Consider the following 18,917-nt stretch of genomic DNA (forward strand, 5'->3'; position numbering starts at 1 on the left):
CTTCAAAATACATGTAGCGTGTAATGTGTTAAATATTAACTTAAGACCCAGAATGCGTATACTTTTTCAAGTTCTTCAAAAAAGGATTCTAAAAATACATATTAAGATTGGTCAATACGAAACACCCTATATAGTGTAGCAAAAACAATAATGCTTTTAAAACTAGAAATTACAAGGAAAGTATCTACAAATCAAGCTAAATTTTTCTATAGGCTTAGTTTTTATGTTATTCAAGTAATAAGTAAAAAATGCTTTGTCTATTTCGTTTTATTTATGGATTTATTAATATTTGAAAATGTAAGTTTCGGGAAAAAAAACTTATTGCCAGATGAGCGTTAACAGTTGAAAAAAAGTTACTTTTAAATTTTTTTAAAAAAAGCAATAATGCGTAGAACAGGGATGGCGAACCAATGGCACGCGTGCCATTTATGGCACGCAACACAATATTTTGGGCACGCCACCGATCATAATTGTTATTGCTCTATGAATTGTTATTACACAAATGTCACACACTATGAAGCATATGTATCAATTAAATTAATATTCACAACAAAAAAAAACTATTATTAATTAAAAAAATTAACAATTAATGCTAAAAAAACAATTAATAACCATAAAAAACAAGCTAACAATAAATAACTAGCAAAAAAATCAACAGTCCTGCTTAAACTAATATCTTACAACTTAAGTTATTTGTCATTTAATCTGCAATAACAGAAGTCCCACTGATGCTACTTTAAGTTGAATTACGCGTATAACTGAGACATTGCAAAATGTATTTTCTTTTCAATGTAAATAAAGAGTTTTAAGTTGATAGTATTTAGTATTATTTTCCCAATAATTATGAAGTCAAAATTATTTGACGGCACGTCTGTGATTTCATTAAAAAAATTTTTAGAAAAAATGGCACGTTGGTGTATAAAGGTTTGCCATCCCTGGCGTAGAATATATAATCAAATATAAATTTAAGCCGATTTCTCGTTACAGCTCTAACTCAGCTACTAAAATGCTAGCAAACTAGCTACTAACTAAACTAGCTACTAGCAAAGCTACTAACATAAAAATGCTTGCAAAGTGCAGAGTTCTACAAGAGCTTTTGGAATTTATTACTCAAAAAATAGCACTTTTTTCTTGTTACATTAAGTAACAAGAAGTTACATTTTTTAATTTAAGTTATATTATTTGTTACTTAGCTCAGTAGTAACTTAGTTGTAACTTCACTGTAACTTAACGTAAGTAACTTAACTTTAACGTAACTGTAACTTAACTTAGTAGTAACTTACATTAGATGTGACTTAGTTAGTTAGAAGTAAGCTAAGTTACATTACGCAAGTACGATTAAATTAATTAATTGCTTAGTTTTAGCTTTAAAACTCAAAGATCAAAATTTACTAATTAAGTTGAAAAAATCTTGAATTAAAGCAACTGCTTTACAGTCAAGATAGCACTTCGGTTGCGGGACTAGGTTACATATTTATGGATTAATTATAATTTATAAATTGATCATTACTTTAAATAGAAAAAAATAAATTCTATATGAAGAACTATAAGAAAAAATTTAGTCTGATTAGCGAATAATAATTCGGATAACCTTCCTTGTTAGTTGTAAATTACAAATCTTTAAAATGATTTAAATTGATATTCGCTATTTTTATTCAGCAAAGCAAAAATTTTTTATTGAATGTTGATTCCATACAAATATTTAATTCAAAGAAAGTAATTCAAAGATTGTTAAAATATCATTAAGAGAATTGTATAAAATTCAAAAAATGACATTTGGATCAATAGATTTTACAAAGAGTAGTGATTGAATGCGTCTGTTTTTGAAAACCTTCATTAAATCGATACTCTTCTAAAATTGATGAAAAGAAGTAACGTTAATAAGGTTGTTTGTCTCAAAGATTTGGATAAAAAGAGGGAATAATTTAGTCTACTGAGGATAATGGGATTTATAACCTTGAGCGTTTCAACGAATTGTTTATCTTATCCCAAAACTTTCCAAGAAAGGATTTGGTTCCCTGAAAAGCCCGAGAGCCACGAAAATAACACTTACTTGGCGCATTTTCTTAATGTATATGTTACCTTATGCATGATATGTCGGCATTCTATAGATAGTCTAAAAATTGTATAAAATAAATTGAATTTTTAGGCAAAATTATGAAATGTGATGAAAATTAAATGCTTTGTTTAGTCGTTGTATAAAATACTAGACTGACAGTTACAGTATAAAATACTAGACAGAATCCACGGCAAGAGCCGTGGTGGCTCAGGGAATAGAGCGTTCGCTTCTCAATGAGGTGAACCGGATTCAAATCCCAGCAATGGCTGGTCGATGCGAATTCCGCACCCGGCTTGCACCGACCGCAGTGCTGACGTAAAATATCCTTAGTGGTAGACGGATTATGGGTTAGAGTTCCCTTGCCATCAGGCTGACCGTGGGAGGTTGTCGTGGTTTTCCCCTCCATGTAACGCAAACATGTTGGTTCCATCATAAAAGTCCTCCACTAAAGCAAAATTTCCTCCAATTCTTGAATTCGGTTCAAAATTACAAGACTACGGAGTTGAGCATTAGCAGTCGTAAACTCCAAATTGAGTCGGCTGTAAAACGACGGTTATAAAATGCAAATAAAAAATACCTACGCAATGTGTGAAAGAATTATAGTTTCATACTTATCCGGTTTATGGTTAATCATTGTATAATCATCCGTTAGTTATTATATCATACTATGCCTGTTGGTTTTATCCATTGTACGCAGTGACTAGGCATTCTATAGATTTCATACATTAACGATAACATATACACCGAAGAGCCATTACATTATGAACACCCTCCATCTATAACAATGGGCTCGCCCAGGTTTCCATGGTTTCTCGCCCAGAAACAATGTTTTCATGGGGCACATTAGGACCCATAATCCTCATAGAACAATCCCTGACGTCTGTAAGCTACTTGGACATAGTTGTAGATCAGGTTCACCCATTCATGGCAACAGTTTACCAACAACAGGATAATGCACTATGTCATAAGGGTCGAATCGTCATGGATTGGTTCGAGGAACATTCCAGTGACTTTCAAGTCATGTCTTGGCCCCCAAATTCACCTGACCTTAATCCAATAGAGCATTTGTGGTCCTACTTGGAAAATCAAATTCGTGCTGCCACGTTATCCCCTCGCAATGTGAGGGAATTGCAGGACCAATTGGTGAGCGCTTAGTACCAGATACCTCAGACTACCTATCATCACCTTGTGCAATCAATGCCACGGCGGGTGCTAGCAGTTTTCAGGGCTAAAGGTGGTCCTACATGTTATTAGCAGGGTGGTCATAATGTAATGGCTCTTCGGTGTGTATATGTTACTGTGAAAGTCAAAGATTAGTGAACATCGAAAATGTCCGATGAACATTCACAAAGCCTCTTTGGTGAATATTCGAAATATGTTTTACATGAGGTTTGATATTATTATATTTGATATTTTAATAATTATTTGATATTTTAATTATAATATTAAATGATCGAATTAAAATAGACAAGGAAAACATCAGTACACCAGGCAAGTGATTCTTCTCTACATTTCATTGTCACTTCAATAATTATAATTGCCGATGGTTAATAATAAAAATAACCGTCAATAATATTGTCTGGCAAACACTTTCTCGGTATTGTCTACATTGATTTTCTTAAACGTTAATGGTTATTTCTTAGTAATTCCTTACATTGATGTATTTTAGGGTTAAAAGCCTGAATACTTTCCCGGTATTCTCTACAGTGAATTTTTTTAAACGTTTATGGTAATTTCTCAGTAATTCCTTACATTGATCTTTTTTAGGGTTAAAAGCCTGATTGCACTAAATAATAACATATAACAAATTTTCTGAGTATTCACCCAAACAACTATTTGAAAGTCGGTACTCCCGAGAGATTGTTTGAATTCAATAAGTTCGACAAAAATTTAAGAGGCCTTGCATTTTCTATTATGCTCAAAACAAAACAAAAACAAAACTTAAATACTCTATATGATGATAAGACTTCGTCATCTATCTTCTTTTAACATAATTTTTTTAGAAATATTTTATAGTGTAACTGTAAGACAAAGTTTTTCAAAAAATAACTTTTCTCTTAAGTAAATGCTCTTAAACTGGCAATTGCCTGAAACTGAAAAGTGGCCTAAATATGTTATTCAGATATATGTTATTTCAGATCTTTTACGAAAAGAAAGCGATAAAAACTGATAACACTACCATTTAGTTTACTAATCTTCAAGAAGTAATCAAATATGAAGTGATCCTAAAAATTCAAGTATTTATAGATAAATACAAATAAGAAAAAGCTTATCAATAGTCGAAATATGTTTATTGATTTCGAACTATTTTCTGTGTGATTCATTATTTGCGTTAGATATCGAGTTAGGTGGGTAATATGGTCTATAAAACAGTATATTTTAAACACAATATACGTAACTGCAAGAAACCCAACTTTGCCCCAAGATTGCCTCGTAAAATAACATTAGTTTTCTTATACAAAACAATACGTCTTAAAAATTGTTTTTTTCTGTCTATATTTTGCATGCTATATTTTATTTTCACAATAGTTTTTCTGTTAATAATTTTTACGGAATGGCTTTTGAAATTGATTGAAAATTTGGAATTTATTATTCATCAATTAAGGTTAGCCTTCCTTTAATTCGAGAGACAAAGAAATTCATTAAATCGCGAAATTTGATAAATAGAGGCTCGTTATTTCGAGACCTGAAGGCATTATTGAGATTGACTTGCAGGGAGAAACACTATTTTGGATGTTTTAGGAATTGTAAATTGCGTGAGCATAACAGTGATAAGTAGATAAAATTTCTTTTTTGTATCTTTATAGGCTTATTTAAAGACGCCAAAAAATTAAAGAAACTTTTTAAATTTTTCTCAACTGTTGAAATAGATTGTAATTTTGAGATTTAAAATTTATTAATTATGAGTTCATTTTACTCGGAGAACAAAAAAATTCGTTAAAGCGCAAAATTTGATGAATAGTAAAAAAATTTGATAAAAATATTTTTTGCATTGACTGAATTACAAACAATTCTCTTATTTTTTTTTATGATTTTGCATTCCATTTTAAGGAGATTATATTAATTAACATATAAGCTATATTCATTGAGCTAATTTTGAAATTTTGGCTATTCTAATTATAAAAAAACCGTTATACCAAAATATATTGTTCCGAACTGAAAATGAAAGTAACCGAACTACAAATGTAACTGGTTGTAAGCTTAAACTTAAAATCCTGGTTTTGAATGACAGTCACAAAATCTTAAATCGCATAAAAAGTTCCTCGAAATTTATATCAAGATTTACTATGAGATTTGAGGTCATCAGAAAATAGAAATAGAAGCGCCATACTCAAATATAGATCAAATTACTTTAAGATTACTTAACTTCAAACATTGACATTTCTGTCAAGAGAATTTTATTTCAATGTTGTGTCCAAAATAGCTTAAGATTTGCCCAAGGATTTCCAAATAAATCAAAATAATTTTTTTTTGGTAAAATAGTATGAAAACATGCTATATAATTTATTTTGAAATTAGATGAGCTATATGAGAGCTATAATGTTTATTATTTTCAAGGTTTTTTTTACAGTTCTATTATTTCTTGATTCATTAACTAATTTTTATGTATGCTACTGCTTAAAAACCTTAATAAATCAAACACTAGTTTAAGTAATGGATATTGTTCTTTAATTATTCTTCAGTGTATAATTTGTTGCGATTTTTATCAAAATTAAAAAGAAAAACACTGTAACTTTAAACATAGCAAATAGAGGAAACTTTTTATAAGTTCAAATTAAGCTCTCAGAAGAAATTAATCTTAGTCAGTAAAGTGGCATAACAGAAGAGGGGGAGGTTGAGTCAGTTAATCCTAAGAGGCATTTCTTATTGGCCGCAAAATTTTTAACATTATCTTCTAGAAAGTTTTTACATTTATTTATTTTTTATTATTTATAAATAAGGGATCGCCAAAATTACCAAGATGAGTCAATTTTACATATATATTTTAAATAACAAAATCCCATTTGCTTTATCAAATAGTTCCAGGAGGTGAAAAAATTTTAAAAATCACTTTTTCTTATTTTATTATTAAATATATTTTTTGAGGTAATTTGAAAAGAGACGATTCTTTTTGTCCTTTATATAAAACATTTAAAAAACTGTCTCGGCAACTTATTAAAAAAAACTTTTTAAATAAAAATATTTAATCATTTTAATCGTTCAAAATGTCATTTGAAACAATATATTGTTAACAATTATATATTAACCATTTTAATAATAATAAATTATTTTTTTAATAATTTTAGAAGCAAGCTAAGTATTTTTAGCATATTTTTAAAGTAAGGTAAATAAATAACCTTTTTGTGATAAAATACAAAATTTTGACTTAACACTTAATCGATGTTATATTTTTCAAATTTTTAAATAATGGCAGAAAATATCGTTTTACTGTGAAATATGTAGCTCAGATGAAACGGAACTTATAAATACAATAAAATTTGCTTTAATTTTTTTATTTAAATAAATATGTCAGAAAAATAAGTTTGTAATTATTTTAACTGTCACATAAAAAAATTAATTTGTCTTCTCAACACATTACACATTGTGGGATGTTTTTATGGTGAATTATTTCACATAGTCATGAAACAAAATACACTATACTCAAATAATATATTTTTATGCATGAAATCATATAAAAAAATTACTTGAATCGAATTTCATACTTTTCGTATAATTTTTCATTATAATAAAAACTTTTGACTAATAGTTATAAAACCAATTTCATTTTTACGTAGAAAATTGCTTTGTAAAAACCTCCTAACCAAAAAAATCTTAAAATGTTATTATTAAATGATAAAATCCAATATACTGGAAGCTGAATTATTTTTGAGGGACAAAATTCTACCATAACCAGTCCAATATATTGGACAATGAATCATTTTTGAGGGACGAAATTGTACCAAATCCTGTCCAACCAAATTTTTTCCAATATATTGAACATTGGATTATTTTAAGAGACAAAATTGTACCAATCACTATCCAATATATTAGACACTGAATTAATTTTAAAGAGCAAAATTATACTACAAATGCTATCCAATATATTCAATACTGAATTATTTTTGAGTGACAAAATTGTACTAAATAACATCCAACTAAATGCTGTTCAATATATTGTACACTAAATTTTTTTTGAGTGACGAAATTGTACTAAATGCTGTCTAATATATTGGACATTGGATTATTTCAAGTGACGGAACTGTACCAAATGTTGTCTAATATATTAAGCAGTGGATTATTTTTAAAGAAAAAAATTGTGCCGTAAATACTATCCAATATATTGGATACTGAATTATTTTTAAGTGACAAAATTTTACCAAATGTTGTCCAATATAGTGAACACTGAGCTTAAGTAGTATAAATAGCAGGAAAATATTTTTTATTACTTGTTTTACATTAATAAACATCTACTGAAAAGAACATTAAGTAAGATTAAAAATAGTAATAATAAGGTGAGAAATTTTTACTTAATAAAGCTCAGCCTGACTTCACGCTAAGAAATCAACGTGGAGTGATTAGCATTGTTCGTGTCGGAAATCTTTCGTGACACATTCTAATTATGTTTAGGCAATGTCATCTGCTTGTGTTAAAATTACTAGATGTTTTCTTCTTTTCTTTATAATAAGCATGATTAAGTTTTACTCTTGTTTTTTAATTTATTTTTAATAACATTTCAGTATCAGAAAATGCGAATGAATATAAAAATAAATAAATAAATAAATCTGGACATTGGAAGTATTTTCTAATTATTTATTAATTTGTTAAAAACAACATTGTTAGAAATTTCTCAGAAAAAATTGTTAAATAACACTTTATTTAATTGTTATTTTACCCTATTCAAAGAAAACAATCAAATAACCATAAAAAAAGATGGTATATAAACCGTATATTAACTGCTTTCACCTAATACAGTTAAACCAGAATTTTATTGCGCTAACTAAACTCACTTAATGAAGCAACTTAGTTCCTTGCAGCTGGGTACATATTACAGCTGAGGGGGCTAATCTATCAGTCTTATGACTGACAGAACGGATGTTCAAAACCCAGCGTTGACGAGGCAATAGTTCCTCCATTCATTTCAACACATGAAGAATTTCCTGTGCCCTGCACACTTCAATGCTCATTACTCAATGAAACGCCTAGCTCCAATGTCCATTTAAATTTCGAAACCATGCTAGTTGTAAATGGTTAAAAACCGTATAATTTTGTATTCATGGTTTTATAACCATACTAGTTGTAAACGGCTTCAAAACCGTAAAGGTAAAAAATGTTCTCTACCTTAAACTGTAGGGTTAATTGGATGGACAAACTGCTGCCAGTTATTTTACCATAGTTTTAGAATGAAAATTTTAACAGCGTATAATTACCAGGGTTCTACAAATCAACTATCACCCCAACACGGAAGGAAAAAAAGGTAGCTGGTATTTAAAATAACTCAATTTTGTTTTTATTATGGTTATTACATTTATCCTGCAACTAAGATCTTTGGTTTTGTGCAACTGCATAGTATTTTTTTTTCTGGTGATCAAATAAGTAAAAAAACATTCACATTAATTTATTTGTTTGAAAATATGTTCAATACATTTATAAAAACTTATCTTGACATTTAAAAATGTGTAAATACTTTCCGTAACCTAATTACAGAGCACTAATTATTTAAAATATTTGAGGTTGCTTTCTTGAGCCATTAAAATTGGCACATGATTTGCAAAGTCCAATCATTGGAACAAAAGTTATTCTGGATATATTTTCGTATTTACACACTATTCATGTAATATTTTTTAATATTTTGCATTTGTAATTTGTAGAATAAAACAAAGTGACCAAATTTTTTAGACCAAATATATTTACTCATAAATCAAATATAATCTAATATACAAAATGGCAGCTTAAAAAGTAACTAACTGCAATTTTCCTTATCATATAAGCGGTGTAACATAGCTTCATGGCATTTTATTAAAATAATTATATATAAAAAATGTCACAGTTTAATTCAAATCATAATGATTCTGTGTAATAAATATAATAATTAAAATAATGCAAACTTGTAATAATGATAATATTACTAAACTATTATTATACTGTTAAGAATATAAAATTTTAAAGGTGAAATTATAACAATAAAAATCCATTCAAAATAAATAAATTTGAATAAGCATTTTTAATAGAGCACTTTAAAATAGAAGGAAAATAAGTTCAAACTATGCAAACACGCGTCAAATTGATTTCAAAAATAGTCCGTAGCAATTTTAAGTTTACAAATTTATGTAAAGAAACAAACTATAATTTAAAAAGTTAATTAATGACCTAAAAAAGTTAATTAATGACCTAAAAAAGTTAAAAAAAAGTTTCGGAAAATTGCCTTTCTGGCCCTATAAGGAAGGTATTCTATATTTCTTACAACCTCATAGCATTAAAATGCAAAAATTTATTTTAAAGTCCTTACAGAAAATATGAATGCAATAAATAAGCATAATTTTAAAGATTAGAACTACTGTTCGATAATTTTGTTTTGTTTTCACCTAATCCTTCGAGGAATTATTTTCAAATTTTATTCGTAAACACTTCTACGAATATTCAAAAGCGGATCAATAAAATTCTGTCTTAATACTTTTGTTCAATATATAATTCAAAAGCTTTAAAAGTTCTATTTTCTTCTTTATTATATTGAATATTCACTCAAAAATCAGTCACTTGCATCCATTTAATAGATTTCTTTTCCATGTGTGTCACATTAAAAAAGAAGAAGAAAAAAAATGTTTCATTTTGCTTTTTTTGTGTAAGTTAAAAATAAGCATAGATAATAACTTTCATTGTTAATTAAATTAATAATATAGCGGAACCAAAGTTATCGCTCTACATTCGCCAAAAGGCGACTAAATTTAAAAATGACTATTTAAAATTTCTTTACTGACACCGAATTGCCACTTTCTCGCCTAAAATAAACCCCTTGTGATCCAAAATACGTGTTTTCAATTTGTTTTACTTTACCAGAAAACTGGAATATTTAGGTTATTTCATTCTTGTTCGAAATTTCAGTCGCCTAAATTTGGTTATTAAAGGTTTCATTCTATTTCAAGTTAATTTCATAGTACTTTTTTTATTTTATGTCTGTTAATGTTTAAAATTAATCTAATTAATAATAGTTTCATCACTATAAATACAATCAGTTCAGATTTTTTTTGTAACTTATAAATTTATGTTCGTTAAAAAACGTAAATCCTTTGCTGCATTATTGGATCAATAACTATAAACTATAAATTTTATTAGCTAAGCATTTTATATAGAATACTTGACTTTTACATACATCTGCTTGGAGAGATTATGAAAAACTGTTTTTGAAACGAATCGTGTAGTGTTTACCATATTTTGAGAAATGCTTAAAAAATATGTTAGTATTTTGAAAATAATTAAAGTACTGAAGTATAATTTTTTAAAGCATTGTTTTTAGTACGAAATTTCAATGTTTGAAAAAATTGCCACATGTTTTCAAAAGTCGCCGCTTTTAAAAATGTTACTACCGGCACAGATCCGGTAGCTAAATTTTCTATTTTTGCCCTATAGTTCTCCACCTTTGATGAGCGTAATACAGGGAATAGGTGGCAAATTAGGTAAGGATATACGAAGGCATTTCCTTTTTTATTTTATGTTATAACCGTTGTTGAACAGCCGACCCAATCTTATGGGTTTATGACTACTAATGTTCAACTCCGTAGCCTTGTAATTTTGAACCCAATTCAGAAGACAAGGGATGAATTGTCAATATTAACATCTTCAGAACCGGCAGACGAAGAAAAAGCGTTTCATCTGCATATTTCATAACCATCGTTGAACAGCAGACCCAATTTTTTTTTTTTTTTGGTTTTACAACTACTGATGTTCAACTCCGTAGTCTTGTAATTTTAAACTCAATCCAGAAGACGAGGAAACTCCTGGATCGAGTAATGGGAAAAATGTGCCTTCGTGGAGGACTTTTTGATGGAGCTAACCCGCATTTCCGTTACATGGAGACGAAGACCACGAGAACCTCCCACGGTTAGCCTGATGGCAAGGGGACTCTAACCCATGATCCGTCTACCACTGAGGATATTTTAAGTCAGCACTGTGGTCGGTGCAAGCCGGATGCGTAATTCGTATCGACTGGGATTCGAACCCGATTCGCCTAATTGGAAGGCGAACTCTCTATCCCTTGCTCCATTGCGGCTCTACGTAAGTATTAGTAGAAACGGAGTCTAAAAGAGGACAATTAAGAAAATAATGCTCTTAGATAAAATAAAAATATCAGAAAAGTTAGATTATTATTGCACCTCAATAGATTGAGCCGAAAGTGTATTTTTACAAGAAGAATACTGAATATACTTCCTCCTTTCTAACTAACCCGACAGCTCCGGGTGGGTTCAGGTCTTTCACGGAATTTTATTCTAAGCCGTCCTGTTCTTGACCTTTCTAATTTATTTACTTTAATAATTTTAAAGACATTTTCTAACCAGTCGGGCCACTTGAATCTTGGTCTTTCTCTTGTGTGATTCGATTGTGATTCCAAAATGATTGTGATTCAAGTAGCACTCATAATTGTTAAATACCCTGCCCATTTCATCCTTTGAATAGCAATATACTGAATGTACTAACTATATGAACTGCCAAATTATGAAAAAGAGATTAATTAATGACTTGAATGATACTAATAGGAAAATTGATTTCAAATATAGAAAGGAGCGGATTCGACAAAATTACTCCAATCGAGAGGAAAGACCAACAAACTCCATCATACATGAATCCTCTTCAGAAATACTAGGTGTGTCACTACACCTGGGAACTATCTTGGTTCTTGGTGTAGTGAAACACCACTTTGGTGTGAAGTAGTTGTAACTTTTTTGGTGTTCGAAAACATCTGAGAAATGCTTCAGTTGAAAAACTTTACATTATTTATATCAACTTCTCCTGCATAATGCTTATTAAACGCACCCTTTCCAAAATTCAACCTATATCACTGTGCGTAGCAACCAGTTTTCATTATCCATGACAAACAAATGTTAACAGTATTTCATATCAATATTTAATAAGTTGCGCCTATTCAATAACGATACAATTAGTTACGGTAATGTAATAACAATTACCCAATTAGATAATTTTATTCAGTCCCGTATGTTAACAAATAAAATTCCTATTTTGTTGCTATTGCTTGAAATTTATTCCTTGAACCATTCACCAGTTTTATTATATTTTCTTAATGTTTATTCCATAGAACTTTCTCTAGTAACTCATTACAAAATGTAAAAAGGCCTCTATATGCTTCCATTAAAATGTATAATATGTAACTGTCATATTACAAGTATCTTACACATTTTACTTGATTTGCAGTAATAACGAATACAGTATATTTCGATTGGAAAATATTTACTTTTAAAAGCAATTTCAAAATATTTGAATTTACCCTCGTTGGTCGTGGCTTTTAATTACTAGGAAAAACTATTAAAAAATAAGAAATTCGATTCAATTAATCGTTTTGACTTAAACATCATATAAATATCTTATTATTTGAGCCTAGTTAATTTTTTTTTACCAAAATATGAAGAAATAACACTATAAAAGCATTTACATCATTCAATCATTCAAAAAAAGTTATAGATAAAATGCATCATTTTTAATATAATAACTAAAAGACTTAAGTTTATTTCACTAAACTTTTTTAAAGAAATATTATTTTATCGCATTTATGAGTTTACTTTCGTCTAAGCAAAATTGAAAAAACTGCGGTACTATCTCTCCGAATTTGTTGTTTAAGGAATACTTTTTTTCTTCCAGTTAACACTAAATCGAGGTTTCATTTACAATTCAAAGGCCGACCGGCCTGTGTAGGGGTTAGGGAATTGTCCTTGCATCAGAAAGGTTCTGGGTTCGAATCCCGGGCAAGGCATGGATGTTCTTTCCTTCTCAGTACTATCTGTCCTCACTGTGAGAGCAACGTTGTCCCACCTAATATGGTGCCCCGGAAAGAGAGGCCAACAAAATCGCCCAGTATATGCCTGAATTGACGGATGTTAACACAGGTGGGCATTGGAAAGAAAAAAAAAAGGTTTCCTTCATAAGTAAGCATTGAAGTTTAATAATATAATTCTGATAATTCTGATGAATTAGGAGGACTCAATAAGATTATTGGGAGACAATTGCATTCTTAGAGGACTTATTGATGGAACTGATCCAAATTTGCGTTATCACGAAACCCTCCCACGGTTAGATCAGAAAATTAACATAAATTAACTCGAGAAAAAAAAACAGAAGATAGATTCCGATAGAAAAAATATCTAATTTCAAATGATTTTAAGCATCATACCAGAAACATTAAATGCCATGCGGGTATGAAAATTTAAAGAAAAGAGGTGAAAAGTAAGTTGTCAAACTAATACGTAAAAAAATTACTTTTATAAACCAATAAATAAAAATATGATTATTTTTAAAAAGTTTGAACAGCAAAAAAATTTTTAGTTACTTCTATATTTTAAAAAACCAAAACCATATTCGTTGGATGTATAAAGTAATGGAAATAAACTTGATTCACGTATTTTAAACATCAGTCAACGCACTTAAAGCGTCATACATGGAAATCAAAGAACAAATATCTGTTATCAATTCCTTCATACAATAAATAAGAGGTGAGACTAAGAAAAATAAATAAAGATATTGCAGCTATGTTTTCAATAAGAGTAAGAATTTACTCATAGATTCTAGGTAAACATGTGCTATCATAACGGAAATCTATCGTTTTCCCGCCAAATCTAGCAGGTAACTTTTAAAAGAAAAATTTGCTTCCTTTGATTGATTGTGGAAATGAAATTTTTGTTTTAATTCCTTTTAAATATGTGTTTTTTTTTCTAAAAAATAAATAAATTTTTTAAATTTAAAGAAAAATTTACTTATTTATTTTTTAATTTTTATCTAAGACTCAATATTAATAGCTCGAAGAGGTAACGCCAAATATGCTAATTAATATGTGCATACGATGTTTAAAATTATGAAAGAACTTACTTTCTCTGAATAAACATACCCTTCTTTCAACGGATTTCTGACCCCAAGAATATAGGGGGTACCAGCAATCTGGAAAATATGGTCCCCATAGTTCGGTCAGGAGAGCGAGCTAAAGTTTGGACCCCTTCATATTAATTTTACCTTTTGCGTATTTTGCTATAACTCGAAAACTTTTTATGCGAATTGAAAAAGTTTTGTACAGAATTATAAAATTCGTTTATCCAAAGATAATTCCATGAAAAGGATTAATTTTAGTATGCATTTATTATGTTTTATTATTTTATTTAATAATAGTCGAAAAAATTTCGAATACTTAAAATTTGATTTCTCAGAAACTATTCGACCGATTTTGTTTAAATTTTGTATTTTGACGTATAAAATTATATTCTTTAAAATGACGTAAAAAATTTTATACCTCGCAATTCAAAATTTTTTCGACCATTAATAAATTAAATATTAAAAATTATTAAATATTTTCTAAAAGTTATTGCTTGCTTGGAATTATCTTTGAATAAACAAATTTTATAATTAAATGATTCAATTCGTTTTAAAAGCTCTACAGATATAGCGAAAGGCGCAAAAAGTAAAATTACCATTAAAGGATCCAAATTTTGGATTACTCTGTTGACCAAACTATTGGGATAGTATTTCCAAATCGCGGCTACCCCCTATGTCTTGGGGGACAGAAATCCAAATCCATCGAGAAAAAGATATGTTTAGAGAAAGTGCGTTTTTCTGTCTGATTTCGTAACTTAAAATATCGTCTGCACTAATAAATTAGCATATCTGAGGTCACCCCCTCAAACCTAGAACGTGAAGACGTCCTAGAACGTGAAGATCCGATCATTCACCTACTATTTTATTGTAAAAATGAATCCTTCACAAAACCTTTCATTCTAAAAATATTTGATAAAAGAAGTCGATGACAGCATTAATTCATTAAGAAACCGGTTTTGCGCTAGTCTTAGATTCTGAAAATTATGAGCAATTGTTTTGGCAAATGAGACATTTCACAAAAAATGGTTATAGATTATTGGTTTTTGCAATTTTTTCGAAAATCACAAAAACAGGACTCTATTAACACAAAATCTCAAGAATTGTGAATAGATTGTTCACTGTTTTACAAAACAGGTATTTTTCACTTAAAGACTAGGACTATTGTTTTTTATGATTTTTTGCGAAATCACAAAACGATGATCCTATTAACTCAAAATCACAAAATTTGTTGGCCCTTAGCCAAAGAGGAAAGGTAAGTGGATCTGGGCAGCGCCTAGCTGAGTCATTTACCCCCACCCCAAGAATACTTTTTTTTTTCAAATTTAATCTATCAAATAAAGTTATTATTAATGCTAGTAAATATATTATTTTTACTAATTAATATTTATGTTTATAATAATATTTAATAAACAACTATAGATTATAAATAATAAATAAACAAAATCTAGACCAAAAATGTGTCAATTTAAAAATATATAATGCCACCGACAACCCCGTTCGAAGCGGGTTACCCCATCTGTAAAGAGGGGATGCTTCTCCTATATAATAATTGTGTATAGATTGTGAATAGATTTTTAACAATTTCACAAGAACAAAACTTTCACAGAAATACTGCATAGACTTTTTTTTTTCGTTTTTTTTCTTCGCAAAATGAAAAAACAGACCACTCTTTAAAGGAAATTACAAAATTGTTAATAGAGTTTTTAAAATTTCGAGTAAACGGGACCTTTTTTAGAAAGGCTGTACTGTTATTTTTCTATGATTTTTCACAAAATCACAAAAACAGAATCCTATTTAAACAAAATCACAAAATTTATGTTTATAATAATATTCAATAAACAACTATAAAATACAAATAATAAATAAACAAAATCTAGACCAAAAATGTGTCAATTTAAAAATATATAATGCCGCAGACTATCCCGTTCGAAGCGTTTTACCCCATCTGCAAAGAGAGGATGCTTCTCCTAAATAAAAATTCTGGCTTCGGGCCTACAAAATTGTGAATAGATTTTGAACAATTTCACAAGAGCAAAACCTTACACAGAAAGACTGCATAGACTTCTTTTTTCCCGTTTTTTCGCAAAATGAAAAAACAGACCATTCTTTAAAGGAAATTACAAAATTGTTAATAGAGTTTTTAAAATTTCGCGTAAACGGGACCTTTTGTTTGGACCTTCTGTACTATTATTTTTCTATGATTTTTCGCAAAATCACAAAAACAGAATCCTATTTAAACAAAAGCACAAAATTTCAAATAAAATTATCACAGTTTCACAAAATCAAGACCTTTCACAAAAAATTTGGATTATTCCTGCTCGAACAAGTCCCCTACCGCATTTCAAAAAAGTCTTTGTATATTCCCGCGTCAAATTTTATAACTTAAAAAATGTATGATTTTTTTTTTTCTATTTGTATCACTTTAAGAAAGGGGTTGTTATTACAAAAATGTAATTTGTTTTATTCTGGTTGATTAGAGTTTTTAAATATAGCTAAAAATTTTTTTTTTTTTAAACTATGAAATTTGATTTTTTTGGACAATTTAATAGTAAATAAATTTCTTATTTTTGAGTCTAGTTGATTTTGCTTTTTGAGCAAAATATCAAAGATGGTAAAAACTAAAATTAATCAGTTTTTATGCAATAATTAAAAAATAATTCATTTTTAATTAGGTTTATTCATAAAAATAATTCATTTTTAATTAGGTTAGAGTTTTTAAATATAACGAAAAATGATTTTTTTTTTTAAAAAAACTATGAAATTTGATTTTTTTGGACAATTTAATAGTAAATAAATTTCTTATTTTTGAGTCAAGTTGATTTTGCTTTTTGAGCAAAATATCAAAGATGCTAAAAACTAAAATTAATCAGTTTTTATGCAATAATTAAAAAATAATTAATTTTTAATTAGGTTTATTATTTTATAAATTTATTTAATTGAAATTTTTTTTTTAAATTTTAACACCTCTATTAGTAAATTTACTTCTAAGTAAAAGTTGTTGGCACTACTTATAGTCTTAAGAGAATATTTTTCTTAACCCCTTCAAGACCACGATCACATAAACGTGGTTCTTCCTTCACGGTTCCATGCAAAGCCTTTCTGACTTCAGCGGCCCAAGATTACATGGACGTAGTATATATATAGACTCAATATAGCGCTTTCGTACTGCATTTCATGTCAGTACTCTTTAGTACGCATATTCTCTGAATTCGCAGATTTGAGCCGTGAACGCTCAAGAGATAGAGCATTCGCCTTTTAATAAGGTGAACCGGGTTCGAATCTCAGCGATGGCTGGTCAATATGAATTCCGACTTGCACTGATCACAGTGCTGACGTAAAATATCCTCAGTGGGAGACGGATCATGGGTCAGAATCCCCTTACCGACAGGCTAGCCGAGAGAGGTTTCCGTGGTTTTCCTCTCTATGTAACGCAAATGTGGTTTGGTTCCATAAAAAAGTCCTCCACGAAGGCAAATTTCTCCCAATACTTAATACATGAGCTTCCTTGTCTTCTGGATTGGGTTCAAAATTACAAGACTACGGAGTTGAACATCAAAAGTTATAAAACCAAAAAAAAAAAAAATTGGGTCTGCTGTTCAACGATGGTTATAAAATATGCAGATGAAACGCTTTTTTTCTCCGTCTGCCGGGTCTGAAGGAGTTGATAATTCATATTCTTTTGGAAACTCGTTTAAAAAGTATTTGAAAGACTAAAAACTAAGAAAAAGAACGATTGACTTACCGATTTTGGCACAGCAAGCAACGAAAATCCATGCAGTAATGATAAATGGACCTGCTACATGATCGAAATCAAAAATAGCTACTGGAAATCTTTTCACTTCATGGACAGTTCGTTGTGTAGATGGCACAGTAGAAACATCACGAAGTGGCTGAAGATGAGGTTCATTCGCTTTATTAGAAATCACTTCCGTTTTTAAGTTATTTCCCTCATCTTCACAAAAACAGTTTCCAAAAAACAAAAAAGTCGTTAATAAACAAAGTCGAAATGTTTTGAAAGAAATCATTTTTCTGTTCTTTTTTTTTTTTTTTTTTTTGTAGTTTCAACCAAATTTAAATCTTAAAGCTCTTTGCCTTGTAGAGATCACAAAATACATATCTAATTCATTTGTTCTTAAAATATTCTAAATTTACAATAATTCTCTCCAAAAAAGCAGATTTTTACATATTTTTAAATAAAATAATTGACTTTTTCAAAACTATCGTTACATATTACTTTCTAAAACATCGTTTTTATCAAAAATACCTCCTGTGAGCGCCGTGTATCAATTCACCGGTTTTACTAAAAGAGAACTCGCTCCTCTCTTTTTCTACTCACACCAACGACTCAATGTAGATCACTGGGTTATAGTTTCTAACTCATATCTGTATTCTTCTTCTACAATCCCACCTTTTCTAGTGATGTCAGTCGTTTACAGGATTTTGATTGGCTGGTGCTTAGCAACCACAACATCGCGTCTCTCGGCGTTTGATTTAAGCAGAAGACGCGAAACCATTCTTTCTTTTTCTTCAAGTGATCCGAAAAGAGAAAACCCTTTTACAACGAAAAACAAGAGATGTTATTTTCCCCGCAAAACAGCTTATAAAAGTGTTTAGTTTAATCACGAGTATTAAATAAAAGATCGAAGTAACAGTTTCTACTAATAATGAAACGTATGTTTTAAATATATTCTCGCAAAACACAAACGTTAAATAATGTGATTTTTTCTTAGAATTATGTAGATTGGAAGAAACTCATAAATGCGATAAAACATTATTTTTAAAAAAATTAAATTAA

General features: G+C 29.3%; 1 protein-coding gene across 1 annotated transcript in view; it reads right to left on the reverse strand.

The window, feature by feature from the left end:
* Positions 1-18,481, reverse strand: part of LOC107452408 (Na(+)/H(+) exchanger protein 2) — a 170,019-nt gene extending 151,538 nt beyond the window's left edge. Inside the window, exon 1 of the mRNA XM_043049487.3 lies at positions 17,865-18,481. Coding sequence (XP_042905421.1) covers positions 17,865-18,147 — 283 coding nt within the window. The 5' untranslated portion in view covers positions 18,148-18,481. The remainder of the gene's footprint in view (positions 1-17,864) is intronic.
* Between the last annotated feature and the right edge of the window lie 436 nt (positions 18,482-18,917).

The sequence above is a fragment of the Parasteatoda tepidariorum genome, chromosome 12, assembly GCF_982258835.1.
Source record: "Parasteatoda tepidariorum strain Cologne lab strain chromosome 12, Ptep-v5.0, whole genome shotgun sequence".
Classification (NCBI taxonomy): domain Eukaryota; kingdom Metazoa; phylum Arthropoda; class Arachnida; order Araneae; family Theridiidae; genus Parasteatoda; species Parasteatoda tepidariorum.